At 43.4% G+C, this 26,684-nt stretch overlaps 2 protein-coding genes across 4 annotated transcripts in view; one reads left to right on the plus strand and one right to left on the minus strand.

Moving 5' to 3' along the window:
• Window positions 1-4,712: 4,712 nt before the first annotated feature.
• LOC118415105 (inter-alpha-trypsin inhibitor heavy chain H3-like) overlaps window positions 4,713-26,684 on the minus strand; it is a 37,469-nt gene continuing 15,497 nt past the window's right edge. The window contains exons 5-20 of one of the 3 annotated variants that reach the window (XM_035819463.1): window positions 25,577-25,737; window positions 24,717-24,827; window positions 23,456-23,655; window positions 15,278-15,489; window positions 14,235-14,381; window positions 13,602-13,746; window positions 12,906-13,057; window positions 12,268-12,423; window positions 11,321-11,430; window positions 10,654-10,794; window positions 9,718-9,887; window positions 9,098-9,247; window positions 8,559-8,645; window positions 8,166-8,279; window positions 7,278-7,655; window positions 4,713-6,273 (exon numbers count right to left, since the gene is read on the minus strand). In XM_035819463.1, coding sequence (XP_035675356.1) covers window positions 6,008-6,273; window positions 7,278-7,655; window positions 8,166-8,279; window positions 8,559-8,645; window positions 9,098-9,247; window positions 9,718-9,887; window positions 10,654-10,794; window positions 11,321-11,430; window positions 12,268-12,423; window positions 12,906-13,057; window positions 13,602-13,746; window positions 14,235-14,381; window positions 15,278-15,489; window positions 23,456-23,655; window positions 24,717-24,827; window positions 25,577-25,737 — 2,700 coding nt within the window. In that variant the 3' untranslated portion in view covers window positions 4,713-6,007. The remainder of the gene's footprint in view (window positions 6,274-7,277; window positions 7,656-8,165; window positions 8,280-8,558; window positions 8,646-9,097; window positions 9,248-9,717; window positions 9,888-10,653; window positions 10,795-11,320; window positions 11,431-12,267; window positions 12,424-12,905; window positions 13,058-13,601; window positions 13,747-14,234; window positions 14,382-15,277; window positions 15,490-23,455; window positions 23,656-24,716; window positions 24,828-25,576; window positions 25,738-26,684) is intronic. The other 2 variants (XM_035819464.1, XM_035819465.1) reach the window with 2 other exon arrangements.
• Window positions 18,307-23,117, plus strand: LOC118415106. The gene is made up of 2 exons (XM_035819466.1): window positions 18,307-18,592; window positions 20,807-23,117. Exons 1-2 carry the CDS (start codon window positions 18,553-18,555, stop codon window positions 21,787-21,789), a joined length of 1,023 nt encoding a protein of 340 aa, XP_035675359.1. The 5' UTR covers window positions 18,307-18,552; the 3' UTR covers window positions 21,790-23,117.

Raw genomic sequence — 26,684 nt, forward strand, 5'->3', positions numbered from 1 at the left:
ACGTACATAACGCGAGCACTCGATGCATTGAGGTGTTCGTTGGCGTTACTTCATTTTCATAACTGGACCAGCGCCATCGTAGCTGACCTTGATGCAACATTTAAAATTGATATGTTCGATTGAATGCTAACTCAGACTGTCCTCAGACTAATATTACGCTAATATTACCAAAAATGGAATTTCTAAAAACCATGGTATCATTGGAAAGGTCTGTAGGAAGTTGTTTGCTGACAACCGCTTTCTGATCTGCTGCTTTGTTGGCGAGATATCGGTGTTTTAAGTTTAAGAACCTTTAACCACATCTAACCTCAACCCAAAATTGGAATTTCTGAAAAGTGTCTGAAATTGGCAAACCATGGTATCATTGGAAAGGTCTCTTGGTAGGAAGTTGTTTGCTGAAAATTGCGTTCTGATCTGCTGCTTTGTTGGCGAGATATCGGTGTTTTAAGTTTAAGACCCTTAACCACATCTAACCACAACCCAAAATTGGAATTTCTGAAAAGTGTCTGAAATTGGCAAACCATGGTATCATTGGAAAGGTCTCTTGGTAGGAAGTTGTTTGCTGAAAACCGCGTTCTGGTCTGATGCTTTGTTGGCGAGATACCGGTGTTTTGAGTTTAAGACCCTTTAACCACATCTAACCTCAACCCAAAATTGGAATTTCCGAAAAGTATCTCAAATTGGCAAACCATGGTATCATTGGAAAGGTCTCTTGGTAGGAAGTTGTTTGCTGACAACCGCGTTCTGATCTTCTGCTTTGTTGGCGAGATATCGGTGTTTTAAGTTTAAGACCCTTTAGCCACATCTAACCTCAACCCAAAGTTGGAATTTCTGAAAAGTTTCTGAAATTAGCAAACCATGGTATCATTGGAAAAGTCTCTTGGTAGGAAGTTGTTTGCTGAAAACCGCGTTCTGATCTGCTGCTTTGTTGGCGAGATATCGGTGTTTTAAGTTTCAGACCCTTTAACCACATCTAACAACACCCCAAAATTGGAATTTCTGAAAAGTGTCTGAAATTGGCAAACCATGGTATCATTGGAAAGGTCTCTTGGTAGGAAGTTGTGTGCTGAAAACCGCGTTCTGATCTGCTGCTTTGTTGGCGAGATATCGGTGTTTTAAGTTTAAGACCCTTTAACCACATCTAACCACAACCCAAAATTGGAATTTCTGAAAAGTGTCTGAAATTCTAAAACCATGGTATCATTGGAAAGTTCTCTTGGTAGGAAGTTCTTTGCTGAAAACCGCCTTCTGATCTGCTGCTTTGTTGGCGAGATATCAGTGTTTTAAGTTTAACGGTGCAAACCCCAGTTCTTCCGCGACAGGTGTCCATGGTAATGCGCTGCACAAAAATCGACTGAAGGCTTCCGAGTGCCTATGTCTGAGTTCACATTTTTCATTATTTACTGCGAAATGACATTAAATGTTAACATGGCTCAAAAGCATAGGAAATGGTAACATGGCTGAAAAGCATAGAAATGGTATTTTTTTGTGCAAATCGTCTTTAGACTCGACTCCCATTTTCGGATATCCTTACGCCTTGAAGGTAAAGAGGCTCCCTGGCCTAGATCGACCTCTGAGGTAACATCGGTAATGTGTAAGCGAAATTACAATGCCGCGCGCCGTGGATGATTAAAAGAATTGTAGTACAAGAATTTTCTTTATAATTGGCTCGATTGCTCACTTTATTTCTCTTTCTAACAGTATCAATCGTGTTTGCCGGGGAAATCTTTTTAATAAAAATATCCATTGCGAAAATGCCCATTTTTTTGCATTATGTTTGACATGAAATAATGAGGGCGTGCCCCCTTAAAAGCATCCATTCTGAAAAACGTATTAGCCATGACAACCAACAAATTGCATTTTTCCCTTGAATGTGTGTAGCCCGAACTAACCTAAGCCAAAAACGGCCGCATTTTGCAAGTTTTATATGATTCTGTAATGTCATATAATGGGTGGATTGGTCGCTTGGGGACTCAAAATATAATCATTACCAGCTTTTGTCACACCATACCAACAAAATATGTATGAAATGAATGCATCCAGCCATTCTTTAGTTATCTTGTTAACATATATACACACACACAGACAGACAAGGCTACTGAAAATGTAACCTCCACGAATGTTTAATCGAGGTAACTGTATATGTCAAACAGGGGGAAAATGGAAGGTACAGTAATTCATCTAACTTTTTTTAAGATCTGTTCCAATTATATATGCTAAACATCATTACACCTTAAGCTTTTTAATGGCTTGTTGGGAAAACGTGTTATACACGGCCCGGCCATTGATTAATGTGAAGTAGAGCGTTCTGTACTGATCCAGCACTGATTAGGTGGTGGGAGAGATTAGGCAGGGGCAATGAGTACACTTCGACACGACATGAGAAGCTCGTTTTCGTGCTGTTTCTTTTTATGTTTTCGAATGCCTGTATCATAGCTTGCCGTAAAACGGGCACATGAGGTCTCGTGTCGTAAAACAAACTTTATCTATGACATGTAGTACGTAATGGTTACCTTATTTGGAAAGTTCAAGAAACGGACAGGGAACCAATGTAATATGATGAAGAAGGTAAATTAAAAACGGAGGCACTGGTGTGAGAAGGATCGTTAAGTGGGGAAGCGGTTTATGGTTAAGATACAATCAAAATGGGATTGGGGGAATACTAGAATATTAAAAAGAAAATGATTTTTTTCAAGCAATCCTCGAAAGACAGTCTGACGGTAAAACTAGTATTTAAGCATGCCATATAACTGCAGTACTGGGATATGCAATGTGAAAATTTTAACGCTGCGTCTGAATCACCTATTTGCTATTGTGGAGTTACGACCAACGCTTGATTGGGAAAACAAGTTGGATTATGTTTGACATGGTGGGTCATTTCAATATTGCATCGCTGGGCATGTCACAAATCTGACTGTGACTTAGTCTCTCAGGACAACTTACATCCGTCATGTCATTCAGATTTACCGTAAAAGTCTGAAGTTCAGGTTATTGATGTACGTATATAGTATATGATGGGACTGTTCGTTGAGACGTCCTGTTGAGGTACTACACTAAACACCTCTGGAAACATTTATGGACCTGCTTCAGAAACGTAAACAATTCTATACGGTATATACATGTACTAACAAGAAGTTGAGTTATATTACCCTGTATTCCTCCTGAATTTATATCTGTAATCCTGTTGAGTTCAGACAAACGTGATGATAATCTCCTGAGAGCTTCATCAGGAGATTTAGCTGTCTGGATTAGAAAGCTGTCCCACGAAGAGGTAGGATGGACCAGGGAGGGATTAGGGCACATCCATCTCCTGTTAATCTCCTGTGAATTCATGGTCGGGGCTACCCTGTGCGGAGACGCCCACGTCTCTACTGACTTCCTAAGAATTATAATTTCTAACAAAACGGTTTGCCGCTGAGGGCGTTCGTCGACCCGACATGTTCTCTGGGGAAGAGGTACTGAGAACGTTGTTTGATTATTGTGTTTTGGAGGATGATATTAGCAACATGCTGACAAGCTGCGAGCGCGATGAGGATTATGGCGTGCTGAGATATATTGTTCTAAATGCTTTATTGTCACCTTTTCAGAGAACTACTTCCGTGGGCAAGTAGAAAACAAAAATAGTTTAGCATGGCGATACCAGGTATGAAAGAAAGAGCCACGCAGCAGCATTCACAATAATTATGTTTTTTTTGTCTGTATCATGTATGTGTAAGATATGTGTATAGACTCATTAGGACTTAAAATGATGTAAAATGTACCTCTGTTATACATTTCGTCTGCCTTACCCTTCCATCATGTCACGACCTCAGTGAAAAGTGGCCTGCGGGCGATTTGAGCATTCATGAATAAAGAAAGGCTCAAACAAAGACTGCACTACAGTGAGGTAGTACAGTGTCTGTCTACTACCCAAATATATCCTGCATATCCACGGTACTCTAGGTACCCCTAGCCCTTTCTGTTCCCTCGCTGATAGAAAATCGTGATTACTGCTTGAGTTCATTTATTACGCCTCATCCGAGTCTTTGCAGTGCCAAGTTACAAATGATGGAGATAACGTTAATGCTAACCTATAAGCCGGCCTTGTGTTAAGCACCACAATCTATAGCTGATGCAGAAGAGATCAAAGAAGTCAACACATGTGAGTGGTTCGTCATGAATTCCTCAGTTCCTTAAACCACAGCCTTTGTATCTCTAACATTTTGGCTTGCTATGAAGAAAGATGATTTTATTTGTTGTCACCTCTTTTTCAGAATACCAAACTTTACGCGAGTGTGTTGGTCTTGCAAAATCTGCATCGTTTTAAAACTTTACTATTTCTTCATTTCAGAAAATAAACGTGTGTGTGATTGTGTTAGTGTGGTGAAATGTGTATTTGATGCGATTGTTGCTACACAGTTTACTCGTTCTTCAACTCATCCTACTGGAGAGTCAGACAAACATGAAGATAGAAAATGTTACGAAGTTCCCTTTCAACATCTGTTTTAAGACAAATGAACCATCAATCAATTCATTTCAGAGAAAGTTTCAACCTATGTGGACGCTCAGATTAAATGACCCGCCTTTTATATTTTTGTTTAGCTTCGAAGTTCGTACGTGTGTAAATGATAATATTGATGAAAACATTTTATGCTAGGTAATACACAATGTAGTAACAGTTAGATTATATATTAATTGGCTGTGTTTGTGATTGCCGAGCACAGCTAGGAAAGTAATTCCGATAACAAAATATCCCCAACACGTCGATATGAATTGTTGCTACATGGAGACAGAGAAACAGTACAATAGAGTACGCACACAGATTTATACACGAACTGATCATCTAATCATCTCTAATCACCATAATTACATCATGATCCTTGATTAAACACATTTTCTATTCTTTGGAAAGTGGCTATAAAGTCCATCCATTTTGTCTTGTATATCAAACCGTTGGTACAAATAGCTACTCATAAAATAATCCACCTCATGTTTGCTTATATTATACAGTGCAAAGCGACCAGAATGAAACAAGTTTTGTGTGTGAACAAGTACATCTGTATAGTAGAACTGTTCAGGAAAAACGTGGTTGAGGTACAGGTTAAGGTACTTTGGAACAGGTAATACAAAATATATAATGAGCTGAAACAAATAGTGGAGCCACTAGAATCACATTGTGCACTATAAACCGTCCGGTTAACATCATTTCGTAGTCTTCAGTAACACAGTACAGTCGACGCTCATATATCGGGTCCTTCGGGGGGCCGACATCGACTTCCAACGACCTTTGACCCATTGCTGACGTCAACGTGCATAATGTCCAGAGCAATTGGATCAAATAGTTGAAGAGGACTTGGTGACTAGCTCAGTCTACAATTCTGCTTTAGGTGGCTTACAATTTAAACTTCTACATAATGTAATATACCAACTCAGATGAACTTCCATACTTGACGACCATATATCATCCCTAATACATATCCACACACCTCAACAAAAATTCATGTTATTTCTCAGAAAGATTTTGATATATAATACAAATAAACATATAACAATTGGGTACATTATGGAAATCTTCTTGTCTTGCCGAAAAATAGGATATTTCCTTAAATGTACTATAATAGAATATCTGAAAAGCTATACAAAGTATATATTGGAATTCTTCTATGTCACATGATTGACAACGCCACTATTACCAATCAATGGTCTGTCGCAAGGATAGACTATGCAATACAGTTAAAAGATTTCATAATTACTAAGTCGTTTTTACATTTTACAAAACGAGTAAAAATGTTTTACTTGATCACCTATCCTGACTAAATGAAGATGTATGCAAATAAGTGGAAGTAATTTATGTCCTTACATTAAAATAACAGATCCAAATCAACTGAACCTACGATTGTTTTGGTTATCGTTAACATGCAGTCAGTCGTTAAACAAGTCTGTGTCAAGAGATGTGTGTGATCCACGTAACCAATCATTGTAGTCAAAGTACAGTATGTACAAGACCCTTCCCATGATCCCTTGTGCCCTACAAGATGGCGCTGTCTGCGAGTTGTGAGTTGTTGATGGTGAACATCTCCGGGACAAGGTAGTCCCTCCAGTTTCCGTCTATCAGCTGGTCAGCGTTGTTGGGGGCCAGCCAGCACTGGACTCTTCTGTTGATCAGGTGATTCCTCCGTTCCTTCTCATGAACTTCCACCTTTCTGTCTTTGATGTAAATCCTGGCCTTTTTAACGCCGCCCTCTAGCGGTTCGTCGTCAACGTGCAGGGTGGCAGTGCCATAGTGAAATTGCCCTGGAAGTTTCAGGAAATAACGTTAGGTAAAATGTTGAGGAGACAACCAAGCTGTATAATTGCTATACAATCGCCTTGAAAAATAACTGCCAGATGCTGCACTGCACCTGAATTGAGTTGTGGTTATGGTTAGTCTCCACAGTATGACGTTTCTTCCCAAATCCTCTCAGACATCTAATTATGTGGGCGAAGCCACACATTTAGTATTCTCTACAGATATTCCACCCGACCAATCAAAACTCAGAAAAAATGGAACCTGTAGTATGCAGTCCACGTTTCCAGCTTTTTGATTGGCTAACATTCTGACTGTCTGGTGGATACGTCAGGGGTAAACCTATCAACGCACAGGTCACAAAATGGCACTCGGCAGCGCAGTATCACAAAAACGTTGAAAATGCAGCAAGTTCAGAGCATCTAATCGGCTAAATAACAACATAAAAATGCCCCACAAAAAAATATTCTAGTATTCTGTCCAAGTTTTAGTGAAATACCTTCGATTATAAGCGAGAAAAATATAGCCAGCGGAAGCTCGCGGGTTTTTTCAAGCAACGCAATACATTTGTATACCTGTTAAAACGTGCGCTCGTAACATGTTGTAGCACTGGCTCAGTGGAATTATTCACGCGTGGTAAACCAACGCTCCGGGATCGAATCCGTGGACAGACAATGTTTTTAATTTTTTTTTTCTTTTTGCTGCATTTTCGCGAAAATGTTGCCTTTCTTGTTGCTTCTTTTCCTGCGATTTTTGCTTTCTTTTCCCTTCGCCCACATCCTGCATTTTTTTGAAAAATGTTGCCTTTCTAGTTCTGCTTGAAAATTACTCTACCCAGCAGGTACCCGCAGACACTTTTCTCTCATCTCAGGTACATATAAGTAACTTCTGAGAAGTGTCGGTACATTTATTTTCTTTATCAGGCGGTAATTATTTGACGTGGCACCGGCTGGCTGTATTTTTCATTACACTTAAGACAAAAACAGGCGACGAAATATGACATGATAGTTACCAATGAGGCCGTGTACGTCCTTTGATAGTCCCTTGCCGTTCTGTACGTAGAATCCCAGGTAGTCCGGCTTGATGGGGTGGTCCGCCCTCACCGGGTGCTGCAACACCATGAACTCCACCCCAGACCCCACGTGACGTATGGACATCCTGCGCCTGCGCACGTCGATGTCCACAGGTCCCCGGATGAGCTTGGACCGTTTTCCCCAGGGGATGACCAGGTCGTGGGTGGGGTCCCGCCCCTGGAGGACGATCTTGTACGGGGTGATGTAGATTCTGGTGGACCCAACAACGATGGACAACTCACCGAAATACGTGGGGAGCTTCTGCTTACCGTCAGGAATCCTCTTCGCGGCCACCACACGAGCATTAACCACCGTACCTGCGAGTAGATCCAATTCATCAGGATGTAAAATCAAAATCTATCACGTAAAATTTTGCTTTTGCTGAAGATATCTATGTAGTTTTTGCTGTGATCTCTTTGGGGCACAAATTAGCAGTGGGATGTGTTGTAGAACCTTAGGAGAAGAACTAGATGTGGGGAATTCTGCAGCTCTTGATGTGTTATGCTTCGGTCACAATTACAAAGAAGGGCCCCACCGGATAGTTTACGCACTTTCGAGCGTGGCCCTATGGGACACCCTGCGGCTACATTTGGGAACGGCCGGGTCCCGGACTTTTTCAACCTCGGAGTTAAAATTAACCTGGGACCCGGCGAAAATAGAAGCCGTGATGTAATCGTGAAAACACTGAGAGAAGCCCCCATGGTGTTCCACTAGGGCCAACATGTGACCTCAGAGCCCGACCAGGGCTACATCCCCTAAGGGCATCGACGTGATTGTGACCGTAGCATAAAACTACCTTGTAGGTCAGGAGAAGAACTAGCTCTCACCCAAGCCGTGATCCCGTAAGAGATTCAGGACGTCCCCTGCCTCTCCGTTTATGTCGAAACACAGCGTGGCGTTCAGTCCGGGCATGTCAACTATGAAGTGTGGATCACCGTCAACTGTACAACAGACAAAGAGTAACGTTACAAACTCAAACTCAAGCTTAAACTTGTCAAAATGCTCGAATGTCTTGATTGAAACTTCGTGAAGTGCAAACATGTAATAATTTGATGATAAAACTTGTCCCTGCAGCGAAAACGCGAAGAAAAGCCCTCACCTTGCATATGTATATCATACCAGTACACGCATTCATCCCCAACACACACACACACACACACACACACACACACACACACACACACACACAGACCTGAGAAACAATGCATTGTTCACGTTACCTGAATGACCGCCTCCGCCACCTCCGCCGCCTCCTCGGCTTCTTGATGGTGATGGTTGATACTTTGGCTGAGGTCTCGGGCGTGCTGCTAGAAAAAGAAGATGGACATTACGAGACTGTTTCTCTATTGGTGACACTAACTTACGACGAAGAAATGAAATTCGGGAGGAACAGGAAAAATGCATACCCGATCTTTTTGTTTTTTGCTTTGGGATAGACGAGGTCAATGTGGCACTGCACACAAACTTATTCTAACAGTGCCACATACAAAGGACATACAGAAGGTAAAGCTAGTATTTTACCTCCCCGACCGAAGTCAGGTACCCATTTTTACACCTGGGTGAAGTGAGGAAGGTCGTGTAAAGTACCTTTCCAAAGGGCACAACGTCAGAGACACGGCGAATATCGAACTCGGGACCTCCGAGGTTTCGAGCCCAACATTCTACCAGTTACACAACATACGACGCCACTGCCACACACGACACCCCATTTGCGATCGCACTTTCATTTGTTCTTCCCGTTTATTTTATGCCAGCTTACCTTGCCGTACTGGCGACCCCGAATAAGTCTGCCCAAATGATGATGGTCTTCCTCTGCCTCCGGAGCCTGAGGCCGACCCGCCTGGGACGTCTGCTGCCCCGTCCGCCTCCTTCTCCTCCTCCGCTACCTCCTTCTCCTCGGGCTTCACCACTGTGCACACAGATTGCAAATTTCTATTGAATAACTGCAGCGCCCCCTGTTGTTATTGGCGGGCTCTGCACGATGAAAGTGCACGGCATGCCTTTCCTTACTCAAGTCAGAGTAGTTTCAATGACACTAAGTTAGATCTAACCATTTAAGATTTTCTCGTAAATGAGCTTGCTCTGAAAGTATGAGAATTATATACATTTGAAACTTAAATTGAACAAATGAATGAACCTTTCTTTCGACAACCCCTACAAAATACTGTTCTTGGTGGCAAATGTACAGTTCTTGACCGTGTAATGTCCTCATCAGTGATAGGACACATTTCAGACAAAGAATGTCCCGTGGGTGTCACTCTACCAGAAAGGCACAGAGACACAACACGTCAGAGGCTCTGAGTCAAACTCTTCAACCATTACGTCACAATGTGACACTACATCTCCGTATATTAGGTCTAAACACTTTACACGTCTCACCAATCATTGACGTAAGGGGCGTGACGAAGTTGTACTTGAGTGACAGCTCCAGCGCCTTGGCTGTGAGGTTGGTCTTCTCTTCAGGCGTGGCGATCAGACGCTGCTTCAAGTAGTGTTTGATGGTCAGGTAGGCCCACAGACGCTGGGTAAAGTCTCCAACTGCCTGGCGACTGGTGGGGAAGAACATCGGTTTAGTAGTAGTAGCAGTAGTAGTATTTAGTAGCAGTAGTAGTATTAGAGTCATACGATGTATTACAACACCGTTGGGATTTAGATATAAGAGACTCTTTTTACTCAATCGTTATTTTATTTTCACCGACGTTTCGGTGACTGTCTGTCACCTCCCTCGGGGCAGCTCTGACTGGTTCACATTGTACGGCAGCTATAGGTGTCGCTGCTTACAGATGCGGTCCCAAACAAGTATTTGTAAGCAGCGACATCTGCGAGAAGCGACACCTACAGTTGCACTTCACTGTGAACCAGTCAGAATTGCCCTGAGGAAGGTAACGTAGTTCTGTAGAAAAATGTTTTTAGTTGGTGACTTACCGACCCGATGAAGCTATTCCCGAATGAATTACATTAGCTTTAGTTTTAGCAAAAAGTCGATGCGATTGTAACGGTCCCACAACATGTACAATACTTGACATAAGTAAATAGCTTAGTAACTTTAGGCTTGACTGTAAAAAAGAATTACGTGTACGTCTCTTTGGATGTTGAAAGTGTATAACCCAAAAGGCACAAGCATGAATGATATAAGCCAAAAAAATATCGATGAATACTTATTAAAACTGCCATCTCCCAGCTTCATACTTGTAATGTATCACACAATTTAGCCTATAGGCTGCAATGTCTTACAAACAAATAAATCTCTCAGCCTCATCAGAATACAAGAAAGCAGTAGATCATAAACCTGAAGGCTACTTCAGTATGCCGTACTTGAGAAGTGCCTTGTGCGGTGCAGTGACGTTTACTTCCTTCTCCAGTGTAAGCTGGCTGTCCACAGTGTTCCCCACCACGGAGACGTCCAGCGTCCGGCCCACCTCGTTAGACAGCCTGCCGGCCACAACCAGCTCCGACCTGCAGGCGACAAGGGAATGACTCGTAGATGCCTTCAACACTTCAGGTGATTACAGCCCATTTTAACTAGACGTTGCCAAGACTGAGCGACAGGTAAACGACGAGACTCAACGAAATTCATACATATAAACGATTTTGGTATGTAATGGGCGTTCCGTATTGTCTTTTAGGTCACATTTCTTCATCTTGCTTCACGTTTGCGCAGAGATCACAGACCAGTGGAAAGAGGGCTTAAACAACGGTTTTCACTACGCCCTTGTCTTGAGCGATCGCCACAGGAAGGAAACGTTAGACCGGTGAAATGAACTTTCTGATAGATAAACGTTATCTGTTTTGTCGATCAACAATCAGAATGTAGATTTGACCTTAAGATCGTTACATACGTAGACGTAGACCTAAATTAGTCAAATTCAATTATTAGATAGATAGACATAACACAGACATATTTATTCACCAATCATTGAACTTGATGAATACATCAAAAACTTTGGAGGGCAGACCTCCACAAAAACACACCACTTCTTACCCATCGAAGTATGTGTTGAAGTCTACAGGTGTCAGATCGGTGACCAGGTTTTCCGGATATCTCATCTGTACATCGAACAGCAGGGGCGTGGCCACCTCGTCATAGAAGCCCTAAGAGACATACATGAGTTAGAATTACCTATTCTAACTGGAAAGTATGCTTCATCTACATTTACTTGGGGAAAAAACAGTCTCCAAGCTATATAACAAATGCACAGCACTGTGACCTTGCGACCACCAGAAAATAACCTTTTAAACTTGAGAAAGCTGTTTTCCAGCCTTTATAAAGCATTATAACCAAACACTTTCTGTAAGGACACTTGACTGTAGCAACGGTCCAAAAGTAATAGTGGTTTCTTCTTATCACATAACCTACAAAATATTCAAAATCAAAAGAATTTGCCTACATGTTGGCTTTTGATGCCCTCTTTTAAATGACGCTTTGCGGAGATCAAACGAACTGCAGCCGATCCACCCAGAGAGGCAATCCAAATTATACAACCACCAAGCCGCAAGCCGACATATTTCTACACCACACAGCACAGTTTACACTTGGGTGCCTCTCACATACAACTTTCTACCCAGCCTTCAAGAATTATGGCCGTACTTCTTAATACTACTTAATACCCGTGTGTAACTAGTGATCCACTACCATAATCACAACATCATTACGCTGTACGTTATGCCTTTTCCACTGCCTATGGGCAGGGCAACAAAGGTGGAATGGTCGTCGTACGATTGCTAATTTTAGGTGATTTTATGGGACAGCCATGCATGTTTCCTTCAGAGTATAGCTGTGTTGCAACACAAAACGCTGTCTTGAATCCTTGTCGGTGGTTGATTCTGTCACAGCCTGCTTGAAAATCCTACCGAATCAAAATCGTACGACGATCGCACGACCTATGTGACCGAGCCCTATCTAGTAATCTATAAGGAGTCGTGATGTACCTTGAGCTGCAGCGCAGCGTCGGAGTCTTCGTAGATCCTCCTGGCCAGCCCGCGGTTCTCCAGCGCCATCTTCTCCAAGAAGGGGAAGTCCACGTCTTTGCCGAACCCGAGACAGAACAGAGACACCTGCTCACGGATGGCGTTCTTCACGTTCACCTGTAGCGTCACGCAGAGGACAACAGATACATACAGATCAATTCAACGTCCTACAGCACTGATATATTCTAAATTTCTTAGGGGAACCCTGGATCAATAGAAGAAAATGTAGCAGATGGCATTTCATACTAATTGTGTAGAAAAAATAAAGCCAGCTAAAACTTCAATTTGTAACACTTTTTAGGCTCTGAAGACGTGCAAACGTACGTGAGATAAGGCCATCTCTGTTATGCTGTCACACAAGAGATAGTGTTGTTTGGCGTGCTTTGGCGCGAACCTCCTACTGAATTCATCGCAAATTCAATGTCGCGTCAAATTCAATGTAGCGCTGACAATATTCGTATTACTGTTGATAAGACCACGACAAGGAGCAACGACACCATGTTTTGAAAGAAATCCCCATTGGCCAGTCGGCTACTGTTTTTTCCTTTTGGGTACTGTTTTGCCACCGGTAGATCTACTTGGAGATTAATCCACATTACCATGATGTTTCTGGGTTTCGACTCGCCCACAGACGGTAGTCCATCAGTGAGGAAGATGATGAGAGACGCAGAACGCGGTGAGTTGGGCTGGTCGTCCGTCACTCTCCTCAGCAGGTCTGCGGCGTCTATAATCGCCTGGTTGATGTTCGTGCCTGTAGACATTCAAACAAATTAGTGCCTGTTTATCACAGCTGCACAATTTCACTTACGTTTCATTGAAATGCCCCTGTATTTTCAACCCGTGATGGTAAGACATGGTTCATTATATTTCCTAAAGGATACATTTTACTATCCTGTAATCAAAGAAGTGTAAACTTCATCGACGATAATGTCTCTTTTATATACGTTGATGTACGGTTATTCTCTATTTGTCTGTCTCATTGCTTACCTCTGCCTCCCTTTCTGCCTTTGCCTCTCTCTCTCTCTCTGCCCCCCCCCCCTCTCTCTCTCTCTCTCTCTCTCACACACACACACACACACACACACACACACACACACACACACACACACACACACACACACACACACTGCCTCTCTATCTTCCTCTGTCTCAGCCTCTTTCTCTCTCTCTCTCTCTCTGCCTCTTTCTTCTGCCCCTCTCTTCCTGCCTCTTTGTCGCTCGCTCGCTCGCTCTCCCTCTCTCTCGCACTCTGTATGTGTATGTATTTGTATAAGTTGTGTAGAGAAATAACCCACCGCCGCCTGCATTGATGCTCCTGCGCACGTATGTCCTGGCGGACTCGATGTTCTCTCGCGTGGCCAGCACCATCTCGTTGGGCCGCCACATCGTACTGCTGTACGAGAACGGCATCACGTTGAAGCGGTCGTGGTCGCGAAGATCCTACAAGAGAGTGGTGTTAGGTTAGAAGGTCTAACCATAAAAATCACAGGGAACGTTTGACGCATGCCGTCGTTATCCAATCGAAGTATCGGATGCACAACAATTGTACCGTTTGCTTGGGAAATGAATAGAGAGTTACGAAAAACCACGCCACACAGAGGTTTTTGAATTGACGAGATATAGCGAGTGCTAAGGTGACTGGACGTCCCTCAGCCTACAGGAGAGGATAACCCTGGCTAGGGAAAGACGAACCTGGAGGCAACTCTCTATCTACCTAGGTAGGTAGGTAGGTAGGTAAGGTCCTCAAAATTGTCCACGATCCATAAGTCAATCGAAACTTTGCACATACATTTACATCAGAACTACTCAAAAACAAAATATCTGCCGTTCTGGGCAAAATATAACTTGAAACGACATTCAGCATTGATATAAGAAAAGCTAGGATTTTGCATGTTAACCTGTAGATTGATGGTCGCCAACCTTCTTACCTTCAGAATTGTGTTCATGGCCTGCTTGGTCTGTCGCATCTTGGTGCCCCCCATCGAGCCGCTCTTGTCGATGATAAACACGATGTTCTTCGGCACAACAGGCAGGCCGGACGGAGCGAAGTAGTGCACGAAGTAACCGTTCACAATCTGGTAGGAACGACAAACACGATTAAATATCTATATTGAAGATTTTCCACTGTCATACAACATCAAAATTTGCTTACCTCGAATTTTCAGTCGCACTTAACGATTAAATGTCACTGTCACGACATTTGTTCAAGATGATTCCTCATTGTACGTCTTCAGAGCGTCTGGAGTGAAATAATCCTTACAAAGCTTCACAACTCATTTTCTAAGAAGGGACATAATCACCTTTTAACATTTAACAGTAGCATTACCTCTACTAGCACCTGATTTCGGTAATACATAAAGGTTGGTCGAATTTAATCTTTAACGTTGTCGTGTCGGTGACTCCTCCATGACTTTGGTCTATTGTACTATTGTATATTGTTAAAATGTTTTGGTTTATGTTTCAGGAAGGGCGCTGAACGCGTCCAAATAAAGGATAAGGAAAATCTAGTCTAGATATAGCCAACAGTAGTATTTGAATCAGTCTCCTGATACAGTAATGACAATAGCTGTCCGTGTGACAGTTTATTCCCTATGCTTCTAGCAAATGCATTTTCCAAGTCTACGTACAACTAGCCTTCGGTCAAGAGCTATTGATGTCATCCTTTAAGCTAGGGGCACAACCCGCTGTACGTGCAAATACGTGCTGTCTGCGTGCTAAAACCTGGGCAATCTTTGAGACTTTGAGACTTTTGGGATCCGTTAGTGGTAAGTACCGCCCCCGTACGAACTCGTAGGGAATCCGACGGATTTTGGAGTACGCAGACATGCTGTAGAACTTGACGTGCAGGCAAAACTTTATGTGCCATCGGGCTGCGGATTCGGGCATGCCAGTACGGGCCTCGCAAAAAAACGTACGGACAAATTGCACGTACGGCGGGTTGTGCCCTTAGCTTTACTATAGAGTTCTTTACCTGGATGTCCCCGACACTCAAGTCTCGTTTGACGTCATATCTGACGAGGAAATCCCCGCTGATACCACTGGGAGACATGCGCATCTGCTCCATGTCTGTGGGTCGGTACTGGATGTGCGCGCGGTTAGGGGACGGGCGGGCGATCTCCACTCCCTCCAGCTCACCGCTACCGTACGTGTTGTCTGTGATGCTCCGTCTGATGTTGGGCACGTCTGAGGACAATGAGGGTAGGAGGAAAGTTATCTTAGACCACATAAATACAGCTTAAGCCGGATTCGGAGACGTTCCCAGTCACCATGCCCTGTTCACGTGTTCATTCGATTCCCATTGGCTACGAGGAAAGGCGGGAATATGTTCTGAGCTAGACAGGTCAGTCAAAACACGCCGTTTACTGAGCGGCTGTGTTTGCATTTTCCCGTTGCATTTTCCGTTCTGGCATCCTTTGCGTTGGCAATTTCTGCCCCCTCTGTATTCTGCTTTGAGACTACACTCTTGACTGATTATTCCCGGTCGGAATCTCTGGCAAAGACGGTGAGTCGTCTCTATTTCCAGTTTTTTGTCGCTGCTTTGTGCAGCTGTGACGGGGCCCCCAGAAGTTCGGTTGTTCTCTTGTTGCTAAACTCTTACAGTAGGCGTTGCTTTTGATTCTTAGTACGACATGGCAGAAGTTGGTCACAGAAAAAGACGAATACTAATCATAGGGCACTCGTTCATACGCAGACTGGATGCTTTTGTTGAAAGCAGAACCGAATCAGCATCAGGCCGAGTAGTGAGTAGAGATTTTTGGTTGGAAAACACCGATGTAAAATGGATGTCCTTGTCTGGCGGCAAAGTTTCGAACTTCGACCAAATGTGTAAGGCCCTGCCAACCGTGGATGATGTCTACCTTGAGTTAGGGTCCAATGATCTGTGTGAGCTCTTCTGGGAGCCTGAGATAGTGGCTTTACGCATAGTTGGTATGGCAAGTGTAATCAGAAACCGGGCTAATGCCAGACATATCATTGTTGGAGAACCTCTCCCACGGGTATTTAACCCACCAAACATACCGTACAATCAGTGCCTAGGTAGGTACCTTGACGCTTTGAGACATGAGGTGGCCAACACTCCTCACATGTCTACATGGGCACATGTCCGCCTTGTTAATAGGCATTGCCCAGAATATTTTGCAAAAGACGGACACCACCTGTCCCCTTACGGGATGTATCTTCACTTCAAGTCCATCAGGGGGGCCTTAACAGCAACAAAGGGCATTTAATTCCCTCTAAAATACATTTTCAATTGGACATTTATACATTGAATCACCCCCCACCCCCCTCGCCCTGGCCCCTCAACACGCGGTGAGTAGAACAAAAGTAACTTGATATTTGGCGACATTTTTGAAAACTAACGAAATCTTCAAATGTTTTAATACTCGTTTATCAGTCAGAAAGCAAGGCTATTCATTTACATTCCCTCACCCTACACTTCTTAGCCCCTTATTGCCTGATTGGCTCTTTGGCGGACTAATAGACAGGAGGGTTTTGCAGTCAGATTTCCCCTGCCACTTGTTAGGCGCGATGGCTTTTGGTGGTGGTAAACCAGTACTCAAATTATGTTGGAAATCTTATAATGTTCGTAAACTTGTATGATTGGCATGTGACCTTTATACGAAAAACCTTTTCACGAGATATATGGAACCGTTGTCATGGTAACCATTTGGCGTGTTGCCAAATATTGAGAATGATACATATTTATGTAATGATTCTATGTTTTTTCCATTCTGTATGCCAATCTTGACAATATACCTGTTTTTCCGCCAAAGATGCCAAGTGTGTCAGTTGAATTCTTGTCTCCCTGTCCTTATATCGGTCGGAGAAGTAGGCATAAGGGGCTTTTCATGAAATGAAAATACAGCTTAAGCCGGATTCGGAGACGTTCCCAGTCACCATGCCCTGTTCACGTGTTCATTCGATTCCCATTGGCTACGAGGAAAGGCGGGAATATGTTCTGAGCTAGACAGGTCAGTCAAAACACGCCGTTTACTGAGCGGCTGTGTTTGCATTTCCCCCCACACCCAACCCCTATAGAAAAGCCAGAACGTCGACAACATTTGTTGCCTTTCTTTTGTGCTTTGTTTTTCATTTCACCTATATGTACTCAAGCACAAATTTCAGATCTTCATTCAAAGTTTACGCATAATTCAAATTCACAACAAACAATACCGCAGATGTACCTTCATGTGGATATCAATTTATAGGAAAGTCGTTGGACTAATATCAATGTCTGTTCCCAAACAGATGTTGGTATACATATCACGTGCCCTTTGTCCAGGTACCGTTTAGTGTACCTGTCCATACTTGTGACTATTTACGCATGATTTTGTCGGGGTACTAGGAAGATACCTGTCCGTACATGCGTCAATTGCTTGTTTATATCACATGATCTTTGTTCACAAGCAATTGTTTGATTCACATGATCTTGTCGGGGTACGGGCCGGGTACCTGTCCGTACATGTGATTATTTAACGCATGACTTTGTCGGGGTACTAACAGGGTACCTGTCCGTACATGCGTGGTTCACAAGTAACTGCTTGTTTTATCACATGATTTTGTCGGGGTACCGTTACTGTACCTGTCCGTACATGTGATTTATTTGGTGCATGGCTTTGTCGGGGCGGGTTGTCCAAGAACCACAGTGACTTAAATAACCTTTGTATCTGACGGTTTGCTTTTTCACCGTTATACCGCATTTCTCAGATACCCGGCATGACACTCCAATACAATCGATATAACTAGGAATGTGTCATCATGCATACAAAATTTGTCCTGATGTATTACTCTGCTCACTGTCTTAACGCTTTACTATTGTCGAGCCCCAGTAATGCCTCCAAGGAAGAAGGCACGCAAAGCAGCGAGGCCGGAAGCCGGGGATGATCCGTCCCCGACGGAGCGAGGAGATCAGCCATCTCCAGAGGATGCACCCCCGCAACCTACTCGCAAGGCTCCGGATAAACCCAAGCTGACAATGAAGTTTCTACAAAAGCACTAGAGGACTTGCAACAAGTTACTACGCAGATAGCGAACAAACTGAACTCTACAAATTCCAGTGACCCCCAGACTCCAGGTGCGTTACCAACAGACGGAGGGTCAGCAGGACTTGTAGGTCTTAACACCTCTCCTAGCTCAGTGACTGTAACCCATGTAACCGATACCCCTGGCGTGTTGCCAATAGCTACCACAAGTGGGGCACTGGATCCTCAGCCCCCATCTCTTCCGTCCATCAACCCAAACGCCCAGATGCCAGGCCTAGGCTCGACCCTGGCTTCCAGCATTCTAGGTACATCCTCTCTTACTAAGACAGTTAATGCCTCCGCTCTTAACCAACCAGCGTCAGTAGTTGGGACTCCTGCCATAGAATCTGTCCTTAGCGGTGAGCTCTATAAAACGGGAGTTCACTTACCTCTGGACACTGGAATACCAGAACCAACGAAGGAGAAAATTTGGCTAGATAAATATGTGGAATTCAAACACTTATTGCCAACTCATCGTCCCAAAGCGCAATTCAACATCAACCTGGAACCATTAGCAGGACTCCCAACTTTGACGGTGGCAAACAATGTAGAGGACAGTAAGAACTCCCTTTCCTTAGCACAATGGTCAAACGCATTCGCGATTTACCAGTATATCTATGTCCAGAAGCATGTTCTGCGCAGTACCCAGTTAATCTCTTACGGGTACTTGATCCGATCCATGGCAGACCGAGGTGCGCAGTGGGGTAAGTACGATATGTACTTCAGACAGCTAAGACAGATCAACCCAAACCTACCATGGGATGTCCCACATCCGCAGCTGTACGTTGATGCCTTCAGTAGCTTGGCACTAGCATCTTCTTCCCCCAAGCCCTCCTTTCCCAAGACCAACAAAATACCCAGAGGCTACTGCTTTCAATATCACCTCCCCGGAGGCCAGTGCTCCACGACAGGTTGCCCTTACAAGCACTCCTGCCCCACCTGTTCAGGGCCACACAAGGAGCCCAACTGCCCCAAGAAGGCTCAGCTCAGAAATAACAACACCCGTAATCGCTAAGAAGCTTAGTTTGTTTCTAGAAGGGTACCCCGACAGGGAAAAAGATTACATCATCAAAGGCTTTACCTATGGATTTCCATTGGAGTATTTTGGACCTCGAAATTACTTTCCTTCCAAAGTCATGTCCCCCAATCCAGCACAACTTCCAATTATTTTTGAGAAACTTCAGTCTGAACTGGAACAAGGACGTATAGTGGGTCCATTCGCAGATAAACCATTTCCGAACCTATTCATTTCTCCCATTTATGCGGTTCCCAAAAAAGCCCCAGGAAAGTATCGGATAATACGTGACTTGTCGCATCCCCCGGGGAAAGCAGTGAATAACGGTATTCCTAAAGAGCTATCCTCGGTTTCTTATGCCAATATAGACAATGCTATCCGACACATAAAATTGCTAGGACCAGGATGTTTTCTAGCAAAAACGGATGTGGAATCAGCCTTTCGTATTGTCCCCATACATCCTAACGACCACCACCTATTAGGATTCTATTTAGACAATGGTTTCTATTATGATCGATGCCTGCCAATGGGAGCTTCAATATCTTGTTCAATTTTTGAGGCTATTAGTTCGGCCCTTGAGTGGATAGCGGTAAACAAACTCAATATACGCTTCCCTACCCACATATTAGATGATTTCTTGTTCGCAAACCACGCATACTCATCTTGTGAACGAGACTTGGTAGCATTTAGCAATATGTGTCAGGAAGTAGGGGTTCCTCTTTCGGAGGAAAAAACCTACTACCCAGATACGACTATGTCATTTCTAGGCATAGAACTCGACACAAGATTGATGGAGGCGAGATTGCCCATTGACAAATTACAAAAGTGCAAAGAAACTATTCAAGAATTCCTCCTGCGCTCCTCAGTTTCCTTAAAACAAGTGCAGTCCCTTGTCGGACTACTCAATCACGTATGTCAAGTAGTTGTGCCAGGGCGCGCTTTCTTAAGAAGATTGATTGATCTAACCAGGAATAGGACATACAAAACAGGCCCTATTCACATCAACAGTGGGGTAAGGCTTGACTTACAAATGTGGGGTCATTTCCTTGACACCTTTAATGGAAAATCCTTCTTTGTTGACGACCAATTTACTACGGACTCCACGTTAAACCTGTATACAGATGCAGCAGGATCGTTAGGTTATGGCGCAGTTTATGGCACAGAATGGCTTTACGGAGCTTGGCCACAGGCACTACACTCGACGAATATTACAATATTAGAATTTTATCCAATTGTGCTGGCTTTCCATATCTGGGGCAAGGAATGGGCGAACCAAAGTATTTTGTTACACACTGACAACCTTGCCCTGGTGCACATAATCAATAAACAGACGTCACGGAACCCCAGGATAATGCCCTTGGTTCGAAGATTTGTTCTTATAAGCCTCCGCCGAAATATTAGATGTCGAGCTGAGCACATACCGGGAACACATAACACGATGGCTGACTGTCTATCTCGCCTACAGGTAGAGCGGTTCCGCAGGAAATACCCACACATGGCAACTCATCCGGTCAGGGTGCCTCCCCATCTCCTGCCCAGCAGCTTAATCGACTAGTCGACAACTTGCTTGTTCAATCCTTAGCACCTTCTACAATCTCAGCTTATCGTCTGGCGTGGCAGCATTTCCGTCAATTCAGCCTTGAAATCCACTGTACAGCCAATATCAAGCCCCCTATTCCAGAGCCTATAGTATGCCAGTTTATTTCCTACTTACATAGTAAGGGATTTGCCCCAGCGTCGATAGCATCTAAACTTTCAGCTATAGGTTTCATTCACAAAATCCAAAATCTACAAGACCCCACTTCTACTTTCGTCGTTCGCAAGTTGATGCACTCAATACAAAAGAACCACGTACCCGACGGAAGGTTGCCCATAACGCCTCCTATTCTTTCCCAATTGATTGATGCCTTGAAGTTCATAAAGACCACGTACTACAATCAGTGCCTGTATGAGGCAATGTTCACGTTTATGTTCTACTCTTTAGCTCGCATAAGCGAAGTAACGGTAACTAATTCTTCCCAACACACTCTGACCTTAGCGGACCTCAGGGGTAATCTGGACTCTAATAGTGGCCTAACTTCCTTCTTGGTACAGTTTAAGACGTACAATCACAGCAGTCCTTCAGCCCAATCCACCATCCAGATCCAACCACACCCAGAAAGTCCGCACTGCCCGGTGGTAAGCCTTGCTAAGTACCTCCAACTACGGGGAAGGAACCCGGGGTACCTGTTCCAACGTAGGGATGGTTGCCCTGTTACCAGCGATAACTTTGCCAAGGCATTAAGAGCCTGTGTCCTGCAAGTCAAACTCGATCCACAAAAATACACCTCGCATTCCTTCCGAATTGGAGCTGCTACGCAAGCAGCTTTGCAGGGGGTTTCGGATTCGAACCTTCGGCTACTAGGGAGATGGACCTCAGATGCATTTAAAAAATATATTCGCACTTAACTCCATAGAAGGCACCTGGTTCGTACTTGAACAGCTGAAAAAGATCCCTAATAGACCCTTAAACGGGTATAATCGGCTAACGGCACAATAGGTTGATACCTACTCAACCTCACCAATAAGAATTATCAACTTTAGACTGAAACCCCTACATAGGGTGAGTTACCCTACAGCCTTGATACATGGTGTGTTACCCATATGTCTGATCAACTACAACATTTGAACAGGGTGAGTTACCCAGAGTTCGATAACAACAGTAAGTTCCCTGCTTGCATCCTAAACCAAGCTACATTGGAATACAACGTTTAGGGTGCCCTGCTCAAGGTTATGATAGCAATAGCTAGCTCCATGCCTGTATTGAACACCTGGCCAGTGCGGCTTTTATGCCGGTATACGGTGAGTTACCTTAGTTCTGATAATAACAACTGACTAGTACAGGTTTGTTTGTTTTCTAAACCAAACTGGATAGCATAGCTATACTCTTATAATAAGTAGATTTGTTGATTCTTAGTCCCTGAGTAGTCTCCCAGTTATGAATGTATTACCTTGCGTAATTCCATACTACCCTACAGCACATAAATGTATGCTAACTCAATAGAAACTTTTCTTTCTGTCGTTGCTCCGTAGCCAAATGTATTACCAGGTGTCACTCCATGTCACTTTACGGTAAACAATTTTATGCTAACGCTGTATAGGGAAAAAACAGATAGTTTACAATACTCAAGGATACGAAGTTAGATTTATAAATAAAGCGATCGACACTGTTAGTCTAAGTTACAGCCATGCTGCTCAGGTTACTTTCATAATATGCCAGTATTTTTCTCTAAACGTACCCTACAATACTCTACAGATCCTAGGCAACATTTGCATTACGTCAATATTTCAGCATCGCACCTAAAAAGTCGTTTCAGACTGTTGTATAGAAACTAGCTCAGACGTTTTGTTTGTTCACCTTCGCCACATTTCAGTTTATTGAACATTTCTTGTTTTTAACGTTTTTAACGTTTAAGTGGTGGTAAACCAGTACTCAAATTATGTTGGAAATCTTATAATGTTCGTAAACTTGTATGATTGGCATGTGACCTTTATACGAAAAACCTTTTCACGAGATATATGGAACCGTTGTCATGGTAACCATTTGGCGTGTTGCCAAATATTGAGAATGATACATATTTATGTAATGATTCTATGTTTTTTCCATTCTGTATGCCAATCTTGACAATATACCTGTTTTTCCGCCAAAGATGCCAAGTGTGTCAGTTGAATTCTTGTCTCCCTGTCCTTATATCGGTCGGAGAAGTAGGCATAAGGGGCTTTTCATGAAATGAAAATATACATTTACGGGTAGATTTTTGTGATGGATCGTACATAAATTTGTCTCGTTTACGTTTAATTTTTTATTTACACTTCTTTTCACTATAAGTGTCATTTGTAGGTATCAGTTGCATGTTGCATGTATAGAAATAATCTGCACTTGCAGTAGAAAATTTTGATATTCTTATCCGTCATTTGTGTGGACTTTTATTGTTTTCCAATGATGATTATGTTGCTTTGGCAAGTAGCGGTTGCCTATTTTCATCAGAAATAATCTGCGCTTATAGAAGACATTTTCTCTGTCATTTGCCAATTGATGATGATTCTTGTTGTTTGAAAAAGGAAAAGAGTTTACCTAGCATTACGATGTCCCTTGTCTCTATGATGCGCACGTCTATCTTCAGGTGCCTGACCACCTGCTGGGGACGGATGCTTAGGACCAGCTCGTAACTTCCCAAACGCCTTTGCAGCAGCTCCTCGTAGGTGAGGTTAAAGGTCACCTTACTCTGGGCAGCCACGTTGACGGAAACTTTGAACTTGTTCTCTCTCTTTGGTCTACAATGAAGGGAAAATATGAATATCATCAAACGCTAGGCTCAGCATCAACCAGATGTGAAATAATTGACGATAAAGATTTAGAATAACAACATTCTTGGTAGACAACCAGCGTTTTATTCAATTGACGTTTCGGTGACCGCGCGGTCATCTTACGTCAATTCCTGTTAACAATAAAATTAATATGTAGCACGTGTATTGGATTACTGTAATTGCATTCAAGTTCGCAGCGATTTAACTTCGCTGCAGCGCGGAAAAGACTGTTCGCGGTGGTGTCATGGAAAATGTTCGCGGTGGTTTTAAGTTCGCGGTAAATTTGCAACGCGAAAACCGCGAACATTTCTGCATTTACAGTATTAAACAGCACACAAAATAGAAAGACCAAAAACTTTTCAAAATCTGTTTTCTGTGTTCTGTTTAGAAACTGTCAGCACAGGCGTCCTGCTAAAAGTGAGTTCTAGGTGGTTTGGGATACTTACTGACGACAGACTTTTGTGAACAAAAACGAGACTGCATGAGGTTTTAATTCCTTAAGCCAAACCAGGCCAAACTTTATAAAAACCCAGCAGCCCAGTTTCTCCGTAAGAACGCGGCCATCCTTTCTGGGAACAGCCCAGTCCTTTCAGCCCATGTTATAAACGGCACGCGATAAGCTCCATGTGGTCTGAATTCCATCAACAAATTTGTTTTAGCGATTAGCCAATGTCTTTTAAGCCTTTGTTTTCACTCGGATCAAGCCGACTGTACGAAGGCGTTTGTTTGGAACGGTAAGCGGATTCTATCTGAGTCCTGTAAGCGGCTTTATTTATTCTTTTCCCAGTTCCGAAACGGAGAGTGGTATCTATCACACACATAATAGTAAGTTCGTTCATCAACTTATTTTCACAGTATGCGTTCAAGAGAAATCGGAATTAAAATGCTTCTTAAATAGCGAAAGAACAGAAAAAGAGAGCAGAGTTCTTTAGCAGGTACAACTATTCATTCATAGACAGATAAGCTGTGAAGATTTGTGAAATCTCGGCTGGAATGTTGTAAAAGCGAGACGTGACATCTATACTCACGTAGCGCTGACTTTGCCGGCACTTTGTCCCTTGCTGACGGCTTTCTTGTACTCCTTCTCCGCCTTTTCCTTCTCCTTCACCTCGCCGAAGTACGTGACGTTATCAATGGTCCTGGGAAAACAGACCAAAAGTCAACATCCATGGGGTTAATCTTCAAGTTTGTGTAAAAAGACGTTGTAGAAAGAAGCTCCTGGTTTCTCTGACCCAGAAAAGGCCACTGCTCGGCCGATCCGAAACTAAAGTTAGTTTTTTTTGCCAATTTTTGTTTCATTCATTATTGAAGGTGATTTTGTCTATGTGGGTCCAACTTTCAACCACAGCCCAGCCAACCTTCCCGTCGTCTCCGGTTAGGCTAACGCCACATTTCCAAACCGGGGCCCGGCCGGGATGTTTGTGGAAATGAAAAATTTACGTGTTTATCAAGGAATATACGTAGAATCCGCTTAATTGCACACCCCATTTACCAGTGCTTTTCGTGCAATTATCCGAATGGTGCAACAAAGCGAAGTTATTAAGCTGGACCGCACCACCACGGGATTTATGGATTTCGTGCAATTGCCAGAAGTGTGCGATTATCCGTTGTGCAATTAACTGGCTTCTACTTATGCTCATGACTAATTATTTTACGTTCTGTGCGTTTTGTTGTCTTTTATGCCCTTATTTTCGTTCTCACAAGCCGCCCGGCCGGCCATCGGTTTGGACATGTGACGCAGACCTCAAAACTTCTACATCTTCCGCCTCACACCCTGTCACTCTACAACTACGAGCACATACGAGAACACACAGATTGAAAACAATACATTTTTTAAAATACTTTCTTACGGAGGTACAAGATACGTGTATAGCCGCTCCACACTTACATGGAGAAGTTGGAGATGAAGGCAGTTTTGGGCAGACTGATTTCGAACACAGCCTCCCGCGCCTCATCAGCCTTGTTAGCCAGCCGACTCGTCACCACTGTCTTGGCATATCGTGACGTCACAGTAGACTTGATATCCAGCGCGTAGATCTCGGGCTTTTTCTATTCAAAGAAAAAGAAGAGGAAAGGTTTAATATTACGCTATGATGTCGTGCGACGTTTAATTATCCTATGAGTGCTGTATGTTAGGTCTAAGCTAAATAAAGATCAAAGGTCAAGGAAGAGGAAGATCTTCATACGATTTTATGCGTTAGAACTTTCAAGTAGGCTGTGACAAAACCAACCGCCGACACACATAGATCTCACACAGCCTTTTCGTCACTAGACAGCTGAATTTTGCAGGACACATAGACGATCGTGCGACGTGTTTAGCATGAGCCTTGATGGCACAGCGCTTCGGATGACTGTTATAAAAAATGTGGTTTATTTAAATGCATATTGACGTCTTTCTTGAATGGAGACCACGTATATGTGACGTCATAACGTGAGGGATTGGTATTCATTTCATCTTAGTCCGAAATCTCATATCAAACACGACACTCAAGGCAGTACGATTAGATCCCAAACTGATAGCTAGCATGATGTGTGGTCTAGTTTCAGAATGGTGCGTTTGTCTACAATCTCTTTGGAGTCTCGAGTTGGTGCAGGAAGGACGTTGATATCTACACCGTAAGTCTGAAGCTTTCTCAAGTCGTGATGGTATAACCTAATGATGAAATACGCTGCACAAAAACCTAGTAGTTGTGTTGGCAGACTAGTTGTAGATATATACAGTCCAGCTTATTTTTTTCGTACTCCACCTCAGCATGGGTCTAGAATTCCAGGACAGAAGGCACGTCGCGCGCTGGAGTGGCCGACAATCCAAACACAACCGTCTGTTGTAGGCCTGCCGCGCTCACTTTAAACTAAAGTACCCTCAATTGCTCGTAGAGGGGATCCTTCAAGTTGCCTAGGCTTTCACTGGCTCGTGCCGTGTGCCCTCTTGTAGACGCCACTGCAACTGGCAAGCACTTGAACGGTACTCAAGACGTTGCTTTCACCACTAGCGG

Source organism: Branchiostoma floridae, chromosome 5 (genome assembly GCF_000003815.2).
Source record: "Branchiostoma floridae strain S238N-H82 chromosome 5, Bfl_VNyyK, whole genome shotgun sequence".
Taxonomy (NCBI): Eukaryota; Metazoa; Chordata; class Leptocardii; order Amphioxiformes; family Branchiostomatidae; genus Branchiostoma; species Branchiostoma floridae.